Source organism: Chlorocebus sabaeus, chromosome 24 (assembly GCF_047675955.1).
Source record: "Chlorocebus sabaeus isolate Y175 chromosome 24, mChlSab1.0.hap1, whole genome shotgun sequence".
Lineage (NCBI taxonomy): Eukaryota > Metazoa > Chordata > Mammalia > Primates > Cercopithecidae > Chlorocebus > Chlorocebus sabaeus.
Window position 1 is genome coordinate 15,784,256 of NC_132927.1, and position 11,181 is coordinate 15,795,436.

At 35.9% G+C, this 11,181-nt stretch overlaps 1 protein-coding gene across 6 annotated transcripts in view; it reads left to right on the forward strand.

Annotated features, from left to right (window-relative positions):
- Positions 1-9,322, forward strand: part of MIA2 (MIA SH3 domain ER export factor 2) — a 116,095-nt gene extending 106,773 nt beyond the window's left edge. For all 6 annotated transcript variants that reach the window (XM_073010947.1, XM_037983919.2, XM_007986557.3 and 3 more), the window contains 4 exons: positions 4,160-4,282; positions 6,417-6,475; positions 7,420-7,654; positions 8,767-9,322. In XM_073010947.1, coding sequence (XP_072867048.1) covers positions 4,160-4,282; positions 6,417-6,475; positions 7,420-7,654; positions 8,767-8,933 — 584 coding nt within the window. In that variant the 3' untranslated portion in view covers positions 8,934-9,322. The remainder of the gene's footprint in view (positions 1-4,159; positions 4,283-6,416; positions 6,476-7,419; positions 7,655-8,766) is intronic.
- The last annotated feature ends 1,859 nt before the right edge of the window (positions 9,323-11,181 follow it).

An 11,181-nucleotide genomic window follows, 5' to 3' on the forward strand; every position in this document is an offset into this window, starting at 1 on the left:
AAACAAATGGAAGAACATACCATGCTCATGGATAGGAAGAATCAGTATTGTGAAAATGTCCATACTGCCCAAGGTAATTTATAGATTCAATGCCATCCCCATTAAGCTACCAATGACTTTCTTCACAGAATTGGAAAAAACTGCTTTACAGTTAATATGGAACCAAAAAAGACCCTGCATTGCCAAGACAATCCTAAGCCAAAAGAACAAAGCTAGAGGCATCACGCTCCCTGACTTCAAACTATACTACAAGGCTACAGTAACCAAAACAGCATGGTACTGGTACCAAAACAGAGATATAGACCAATGGAACAGAACAGAGCCCTCAGAAATAACACCACACATCTACAACCGTCTGATCTTTGACAAACCTGAGAAAAACAAGAAATGTGGAAAGGATTCCGTATTTAATAAATGGTGCTGAGAAAATTGGCTAGCCATAAGTAGAAAGCTGAAACTGGATCCTTTCCTTACTCCTGATACAAAAATTAATTCAAGATGGATTAGAGACTTAAATGTCAGACCTAAAACTATAAAAACCCTAGAAGAAAACCTAGGGAATACCATTCAGGACATAGGCATGGGCAAGGACTTCATGTCTAAAACACCAAAAGCAACGGCAGCAAAAGCCAAAATTGACAAATGGGATCTAATTAAACTAAAGAGCTTCTGCACAACAAAAGAAACTACCATCAGAGTGAACAGGCAACCTACAGAATGGGAGAAAATTTTTGCAATCTACTCATCTGACAAAGGGCTAATATCCAGAACCTATAAAGAACTCAATCAAATTTACAAGAAAAATACAACCCCATCAAAAAGTGGGCAAAGGATATGAACAGACATTTCTCAAAAGAAGACATTCATACAGCCAGCAGACATGAAAAAATGCTCATCGTCACTCGCCATCAGAGAAATGCAAATCAAAACCACAATGAGATACCATGTCACACCAGTTAGAAAGGCAATCATTAAAAAATTGGAAACAACAGGTGCTGGAGAGGATGTGGAGAAATAGGAACACTTTTACACTGTTGGTGGGATTGTAAACTAGTTCAACCATTGTGGAAAACAGTGTGGCGATTACTCAAGGATCTAGAACTAGAAATACCATTTGACCCAGCCATCCCATTACTGAAGATATACCCAAAGGATTGTAAGTCATTCTGCTATAAAGACACATGCACACGTATGTTTATTGTGGCACTATTCACAATAGCAAAGACTTGGAATCAACCCACATGTCCATCAGTGACAGACTGGATTAAGAAAATGTGGCACATATACACCATGGAATACTGTGCAGCCATAAAAAAGGATGAGTTTGTGTCCTTTGTAGGGACATGGATGCAGCTGGAAACCGTCATTCTCAGCAAACTCTTGCAAGAACAGAAAACCAAATACTGCATGTTCTCACTCATAGGTGGGAATTAAACGGTGAGATCACTTGGACACAGGAAGGGGAGCATCACACACCGGGTCCTATTGTGGGGAGGGGGATGGGGAGGGATAGCATTAGGAGATATACCTAATGTAAATGACGAGTTAATGGGTGCGGCACACCAGCATGGCACATGTATACATGTGTAACAAACCTGCACGTTGTGCATATGTACCCTAGAACTTAAAGTATAATAATAATAATTAAAAAAAAATTAAAGTTCTGTTTTATCAACTTTCCTTACCAGCCTTACATACTTGAATTTTTTCCATGTTAATATATAGAGAGTTTATTACCTTAATTGTGGTATGGTATTTCAGTATATAAGAAACCACAATATATTTATCCAGTTCCTGTTGGTGACCATTTAGAGTGTCTCCAATATTTCTCCATTACTAACAATGCTGCAGCTAACACGATTTTTGTACATATGTTCTTTCAAGATTAGTCCAGGAAATGGAATTACTAGGTAAGAGGATATGCACATTTTTGGTTTTATTTTTAATTTTTTTTGTGGGGAGTAGGGTGTTGCTTTGTCGCCCAGGCTGGGGTGCAGTGGCGTGATCTTGGCTCACTGCAATCTCCGCCTCCTGGGTTCAAGCGATTCTTGTGTCTCAGCCTCCCGAGTAGCTGGGATCACAGGCCTGTGCCATCACACTTGGCTCATTTTTTTGTGTTTTTAGTAGAGATGGGATTTCACCATGTTGGCCAGGCCGGTCTCAAACTCTTGGCCTCAAGCAGTCCACCTGCCTTGGCCTCCCAAAGTGCTGGGATTACAGGCGTGAGCCACCATGCCTGGCCTGTTTTTGGTTTTAGTAGATATCTCCCCATCGTCCTCAACAGAAGCCGTGAATGAAGTATATGAGAGTAGCTTATTTCTGCAGTATAATCCTTAGTTTGCAAAACTGCTTCAGAATGCCCTGTACACTTATTCTCACTCCTTATTCATTTTTTTCTTATATTTTTTTCCTTCCATTCTTTCTTTCTAATCATGTCTTCTATTGTAAGGGTAGAATACTATTATAGAAAACAAAAGTTTGAAAGCAAAAAAGAAAGGGACCTTTCACGTCCTTCTTTTCTGTAGTTCAGTTCAGTCTTTGGTCATGTGCTTTCCACACAGCTGTATCTTATTACGTGTATATGTGTGTGTGTATATGTGCATATGAGGGTGTGTGTATATGTGTGTGTGTATGTGTGTATATGTGTATGTGCATTTGACCAGAATACCCTTGATTACTTGTTCATTATTACTTTTCTTTCAGGGCAAGCTTTACTGCCTCTGACTCCATTTCTGATTCCTGCAATCAGAAATAGATAGGCTGCCTCTTATATTATGTATATTTCCTTTTATTAAGACATTAATCACATTGTATTTATGTGTTTCTATCAGAATTAGACTGTAAGGGCAGGGGGTGTATCAAGACCAACATTGTATTGTTTGTGCCTGACACATACTAGGCCTTGGTAAGATTTAAGGAATGAATTGCTTTTGCCAGTGGAGGGCAACATAGCCCTGTAGTTTATAAAGTAGTACGTTTGTAACAAAATTTTTTATTTCTGAGATTGCTGGTGTATGGGGATATAATTTAGAAGCAAAATAATGATGTAGTATCTTGAGACCTAGTTAAAAAAGAGTTGGTGTTCAGGTTTCCTTATTTCATCCCCTCGTCCAACTCCACCATTTAATTAATCCTATGTTTGAAGTAGAAAGGGAAAACTGAGTTTAGATCTCAGTGGTTGGTACTGACCTTTTCTTTCATTAGGCTAACTCAAACCCATTGAAACAGCTCCTTCCTAGGATTTTGAAAGGGAGTGTAAATGAGCCTTCAAACTATCTGGATCTTTCTCTCCTCAGTCACATTTCCCAACCATTGGGAGCTCATTAAATATAATCTCTTTATTGACTCTGGTTGATGCCAGGTGGTTTCTTTGGTTTTGTGTAGGAGAGATGATGTGTCAGTAAGGTCCTCTGTAGTAGTAGAGATAGGGTTTCACCATATTGGCCAGGCTGGTCTTGAACTCCTGACCTCAAGTGATCTACCCACTTTGGCCTCCCAAAGTGCTGGGATTACAGGTGTGAGCCACCATACCCATCTCTTTCCATTTGGTTTGGAATAGATACTAAATTCCAAAATGTCAATATTACTAAAAGTTTGACAGTGATGACCTCTGAATACTCTTTCTGCTTTGATGACAAATTATCACCTATTCTGGTAAATTTCTTGCTGCGCTTACGTTTTTTCTCTTTACTTTTTCCCTATGTTAGTAGTTGTTTCCTGGGTCTTTTTTGATATATGGATGTATTTACTTCCATCCATTCTTAAAATGGAAAGTTAAATGAATTTATATATATTATATATAAATTATATAAAGTATATGTATATAAATATATATTTATTTTTATATACATATAGTTTATATAAACTATATATGTAGCTTATATATAGTTTATATATATAAACTAAATTCTGTTTTCACATGTTCTGATTTACACATAGTAATTGAAACTTTCAAAATTCAAAGTAGCAGGTTATGCTTGTGTTTACTATAAAAGTTATTGCCTATAGTAAAATAGGCAATTCTTCTGAAATTGTCTACTATTGTCAACCAAGAAGATGAATATAAGTTTTAGAATGCAGGCCAAAAGTCTTAAGTTCAATACATTAAACTTAAGTAAACTTGATTTATATTAAGACATTTAAAAAACTTATTTTCTAGGACAATCATATCCTGATTCAGCCCTTCCTCCACAAAGGCAAGACAGATTTTTTTCTAATTCTGGTAGACTGTCTGGACCAGCAGAACTCAGAAGTTTTAATATGCCTTCTTTGGATAAAATGGGTAAGAAGTACTTTGTGCTTTTCTTCTTTAAAAATGTTGGTGGCACACTAAAGAACTGAAAGTTAGAATAAAGACCAATATAATTGCTATCTCTAGTAGTTCCTAAGGCCAAAATCTCTTTCCTGAAAATGTCCTGGTTTTGTGTTTCTTGTTATATTGTACACAGACATGGCATCCAAATATATGTTGGTGGGTTGGTTTGAGCACCATGGAAATAGGTTTACTCCATATACCTATGATGATAAATTTTTCTCTGCTCTATGACTAATTTTCTAATTCTTCTAGTCCACTTACATGTGTCCTGTTTAGTAATCAGGGAAATAAGCCAGGCAAATGTGAATGGATACATAAAAACCCACCAAACAATTTAGATGCATGCTCTGTTGATATTGTGATCAGTTATATTATTTAAACATTTCAAACTTAGATATAACTAACATATACTGAGCAATCTATTTGTCCGGCTCTCTTTTACTTAAACTACCTCATAGCAACCCATTAAAGTTGGGAAATAGATGTATGCAGTATATCAACCAGAAGTATATAACATTAAGAAAATAAATTTTTTTTTTTAAAGTCAAGATTTAAATGTATTGGTAAAAGGTTTCCTCAGGAAAGGAAATATATTTATATTTTATTAAATATATATATGTGTATATATTAACATATATATAATATATACATAATTTAAAAAATAATATTGATTTTCTGAAATAGTAAACTATATAGTATAGCTGGGACTACAGGTGTGCACCACCACACATGGCTAATTTTTTGTAGAGATGAGGTTTTGACATGTTGTTGAGGCTGGTCTTGAACTCCTGGGCTCAAGCAATTCACCTGCCTTGGCCTCCCAAAGTGCTGGGATTACAGGTGTGAGACACCTTGCTCAGCCTAGAAAATCAGTATTTTATTTTATTATTTTAATTATTATTTTTGAGATAGAGTCTCTGTTGCCCAGGCTGGAATGCAGTAGTGCCATCTTGGCTCCACTGCAACCTCCGCCTCCTGGGTTCAAGCGATTCTCGTGCATCAGCCTCCCAAGTAGCTGGGACTACAGACACTCATCACCATGCCCAGCTAATTTTTTGTATTTTTAGTAGAGATGGGGTTTCACCATGTTGGCTAGGCTGGTCTCGAACTCCTGACCTCAAGTAATCCACCCTCTTTGGCCTTCCAAAATGCTGGGATTATAGGCATGAGCCACTGCGTCTGGCCAAAAATCAGGTTGTAAAAGTAACAAGCAAAGAAAGCAGTCCCAAGGTCCTTACAGAATTACAATGAATTCTTTCTGTTTGGCTTTAGAAATTGTTTTCCCCCCATTAAATCAGGTTTAATGGAATGAAAGTAATGGGTGATTAAACATCCATTTCTACACTATTTAAAAATTTTTATATTTGCCCATTTTTTAATACCAGTTGACCAGTACCTAATATGGCATAATAATATTTAAGTGCTACCGTTTGTAGTTGAATGTTGTCAAGCACAAGTGAAAAATGACTAGTAAGACAAGGACATTTATAACTGGCTGAAGTCATGGACTTTGGAGTCTAGTTAATTGGGGAAGGAAGTGAGGGAGGAAACTCAGTGGTCAGAAGCATCAGTGACTTCTAAGGACAGATGTAGTGAGAATAAATGAAAAAGCTACAAGAGGAGAGGTAGTTATGGTCAGAGAGGATTGCATTTCTTGATGATAACAAAGTTCAGGAACATTTATTTAGGAACAGTAGCTAAATTCCAGTGGCTAGTCTCTCTTACTTAATGCAGCAATAAGGACAGAAGGAAGAAGGGGAGGAAGGAGAAGAGGATAGGAGGGAAAAATAAAAGGAGGGAGGGGGAAAAGAAGGAAGGAGGGAGATGCTTCCTCCCAGATGTCTTCTTCGTATGCTGCTCCAGCAGGATTGCTTAGGAACTAGCCAGAGAAATCACTGCCACATGCCATCATAGAACTCTGAGTCTGCCAGAATTTCTAGGGACCTCAATCTGTTCTTATGGCTACAATATACGATATTGGTGTCCAAATGGTTTATGTGCCAACAAGGGGAGTGGGAAAATACCAATTTTGTGATCTGGAAATACTCTAGGAATAAAGTGGTAAATCATGTACTTTTCATGGTTTAACTTTTATGTCTAGATGGGTCAATGCCTTCAGAAATGGAATCCAGTAGAAATGATACCAAAGATGATCTTGGTGTAAGTATTGAAAGAGTGGAATTGTATCTATGTATTCAACAGCCTTCTTTTTTTTTTTGAAATGGAGTTTCACTCTTGTTGCCCAGGCTGGAGTGCAGTGACGCTATCTTGGCTCACTGTAACCCGGGTTCAAGCAATTCTCCTGCCTCAGCCTCCTGAGTAGCTGGGACTACAGGCACATGTGACCACACCCAACTAATTTTTGTATATTTAGTAGAGACAGAGTGTCACCAGGCTGGTCTTGAACTCCTGACCTCAGATGATCCGCCCGCCTCAGCCTCCCAAAGTGCTGGGATTACAGGTGTGAGCTACTGTACCTGGCCTGAGCCTTCTAATCTCATGGTTTACTAGAATAGAAATAACAGCTAATAATCTAGCTTTTAATATAAAGCTGATTTTGTCTTTTTGATTAATATACTTTCTACTTAGCATTAAAGCTGTTTCTTTTGTAGATGGTAACCTGTGGTGATAAAATACAATTTGCAGACTAGGAGTTTGAGTTATTTTAGTAGTTAAACAAGATTTTAGTTCCCCTCACCCTTGGATTTTTATTTGAATATTTTAAAATATATTTTTGTTTATTAAGATAATGGTTTTTTGGAAAATATAAACATAGACATCTTGCTTTTTCTTTTTTTCCAGTATATATTTGATAAAATAATATATATTTTGGTGCTCTTGGGTTATATTTCTGTTTTATCTTTAGACAGACTATTACTTTGTTGGTTAAAGCTGTTTTCTGTTGACTTAATAAAATATTTGTGATAACTAAAATGTGATAGCTAATAGATTAATGTGGAAAGGTGTTTGAATCTTTCCCTAGAGCTTTCTAAGACTATCATGGAATGCTTTCTGTCTAGATGGTTTGTTTTGAGCCTGAGATTTTAAGGAAAACAATTGCAAATTTGCTGTTTTAGTGACTGCTATATGTCAATTTGTTGTAGAATTTAAATGTGCCTGATTCATCTCTCCCTGCTGAAAATGAAGCAACTGGACCTGGCTTTGTTCCTCCACCTCTTGCTCCAATCAGAGGTCCATTGTTTCCAGTGGATACAAGGGGCCCATTCTTGAGAAGAGGACCTCCTTTCCCTGCACCTCCTCCAGGAGCCATGTTTGGAAGTTCTCGAGATTATTTTCCACCAAGGGATTTCCCAGGTCCACCACATGCTCCATTTGCAAGTATGCTTTTTTAAACTTCTTTTTAAAGCTCAATATGTGTTTTATTAATCAGAGATTTAATTTTACTATCTGTTAATGTAGTAACACAGTGGAGGAAACATTTTTCTAGCATTCTGTGAGTGTACCATTACTTTTCCGAATTGGGAAGGCAGCCAGCCATAAGTGGACTATAATGAGGTTTCACCTTGATTCATCTTAATAATATGGAATTATTTCTGTATTTTGGTAGTCAAGAAAATAATTGGCTTTTTGCAGGTCTTATGATAAAACTAAAATCATCTGTACCTTATCTGGTAGCAACTGGTCATTTTGGCACTTAGTGAAAATAATTAAAACTTATATTCTAGCATTACGATTACTGGCTATTTTTTAGTCCTTTTCATAAGTAGTTCTGATGTAGTCCTACTTATTTAAAATTTAAAATGTATTTAATATGTTTGACCTAATTTTTGGATTTATTGAATTCTTTTAAAGCTTCACATAAGAAAAAGGGAATAATACATTGCTTTTATATTCATACTTTACTGTTTTGAATTATAAGGTTCTGCAGAATAAATAAGTGGTTACCAAATACTAGGCTTTTCCTATGAATGTCTCATATAGTCATTCCTTTCCTTATTTCTCCTCTCTTTTTAAAGTTAAAGGTGAATTAAAATGAATTTTGTTTGGGGGAATTTTAAGGTGGCCTTTGATATTACTGGAAATGTTTCAGTATAATATCAAATCAGAGTTGGGAATCACTGATATGAATTTTAAGTTTGGTGAAAATATTACATGAAAATGTTTTTTGAGAAGGACTTTGATAATGAAAGATAAAAATGTTATTTTTACAGTAAGTTTTATATATTTTGAAATAATTCCTCTTTTTTAAAAACAGGTGTTAAGATAGGACAAAAATTACATAAAAAATTAATGATATTTCCTTTAATCTTCTGTATTGGAAGAGGTACATTTTTCTCAATGTAAAAAGTAATTTGTTAGATGAAGTAATTATCTGGTGTCAATTTTCAAAGAAAAGAATAGGTAATGGAAGTTATAAACTTAATGATTTATTAGGGCACAGTACAGGTTCTTAAAGTTAAAAAATGTCTTTTACCAATCTCTTTGAACAGTGAGAAATGTCTATCCACCGAGGGGTTTTCCTCCTTACCTTCCCCCAAGACCTGGATTTTTCCCCCCACCCCCACATTCTGAAGGTAGAAGTGAGTTCCCTTCAGGGTTGATTCCGCCTTCAAATGAGCCTGCTACTGAACATCCAGAACCACAGCAAGAAACCTGACAATATTTTTGCTCTCTTCAAAAGTAATTTTGACTGATCTCATTTCCAGTTTAAGTAACTGCTGTTACTTAAGTGATTACACTTTTGCTCAAATTGAAGCTTAATGGAATTACAGTTCTCAGGATAGTATTTTGTAAATAAAGATGATTTAAATATGAATCTTATGAGTAAATTATTTCCATTTTATTTTATTCTAGATGGTATAACTATTTTAATTTGATTAATCCACTATTACATAAACAATAGTGGGAGTTTTATATATGTAATCTTGCAGGTGGGGAGGCTTTAAATTCTAAAGGCTATGTCTTTATGCCAAGAACTGTATTTACTGTGGTTGTAGACAAATGTGAAAGTAACTTTATGCTTAAATAAATTTTAGTTGATTTAAAGATTTGTTTGGCATTGATAATAATAAAATCAGCTAGTTTTTCTATAAGTTTGACTCTATTAATTAACTTTTTTACTTTTACCAATAACTTTGAGGTGCAAAACTCAAACTTATATGGGTCTTTCGTGTTCAGTTATGTCATGACAAATGTGCCCTCTTTCTTGTAAATAGACAGGAGTGGCCCAAAGCAACACATTAATACAGTCTTAGAAGTCAAAATTGATTACATTTCAAAGAAAGCCGGGATATTATCTAATGGTCAGTTGTAGACTTTTGATCTTCTTATTCACTGAATTTCTTGCACAGTTTCTTTATTGCTTTCCCTGCCCCCCTACCCCGCTCTTCCCTTGTAAGGTATTTACTATTTTCTGTGGGGAATATCGAGATTTACTACAGGATAACTGTAGTGAGTGATGTGTCATCATTTTGTGCTTTGGACTCAATATCTTTAGTGTTTCCCTAAATCAGGTTTGTAGGTCATGTTAGGCTTCTTGCACATTAATATGATTATGGAGGAAAGACAGTGAAGCATAGCTAATAAACATCACAATACTTATGTTGACCAGTTGGTTGTTTAAGTATTAGACTTTTTTTTCAGTGCTAAAAGCTAGAAGATTAAATATTCTTGAATAAAAGCGGTGATACATTTGTAATTGGAACACTTTCCGCCAGCATTTCCCCAGGTGTTCTTTAGAACAGTGATCTTGTGAAATATTTTTGCTCCCTTTCTATTCTAACCCTCACCTCAAAAAAAAAAAAAAAAAAAAAAAAGGCTAAAAAGAAATACTGGAAGTGAAATGAATGCTTGATTAAAATACTAAGTAAAATGAGGACTGTGGAAATATCATTACATTTCGTGCTTACCATGGTCTGAATGTGTTCCCCAAAATTCTTATGTTGAAATACTAACCCCCAAGGTGATATGTTAGAAAGTAGCCTTTTGGGAGGTGATTAAGTCATGGGGGTGGAACCTTCATGAATGGGATTTGTGCCCTTATAAAAGAGGCTTAAGGGAGCTTGTTCACCCCTTCAACCATGTAGGAGTATGCAGCAAGAAGGTTCCATCTCTGAGGCAGGGAGCTAGAAACCTCACCAGAATCCAAATCTGAGAATGCCTGATCTTGGATTCTCACCCTCCAGAATTGTGAGAAATAAATTTCTTTTGTTTAAAAGCTGCCCAGTTTATAGTGTTTTATAATAGCAGCCTAAATGGACTAACACAGTGATTAAAAGATTTCAGAGGAAACAAAAGATTTTTAAAAGTATTAATTTTTAATTATTTATTATTATTTTTTAGAGAACAAGGTCTCACTATATTGCCCAGGTAGGTCTCAAGCTCCTGGGGCTCAAGCTATCCTCCTGCCCCTGCCTCCCTAAGTGCTGGGATTCCAGGTGTGAGCCACCATGCCCAACCACTTTTCTAATTAATTAATTAATTAGAGACAGGGTCTTGCTCTGTTGCCCAGGCTGGAGTACAGTGGCACTATTATAGCTCACTGCAGCCTCTATCTCCTGGTCTCAAGGGATCCTCCTACCTCAGCCTCCCAATGTGCTGGGATTACACGCATAAGCAACCACACCTGACTGAAGACTGTTTTTTAAGTTGGAAAGTGAAAGAAGTAGGACAGAAGTTACACAGAATATTCCAATTAAATTAATTTTTTAATAAAATAATATTTGAGGATAAAGAGTAAGTTTTCTCTCTTTATTCCTTATTCCCAGCTATATTTTCTAGATAGTTTGTTTTTAGACAATTTAAAATTGTTTAAAATGTAAAATTCTTTTTCCTTTATTCTGGTGATTCTAGAATTTTAGGAGATATACTTATACCTCTAATTGCTGATTTATCAACTCAACTTA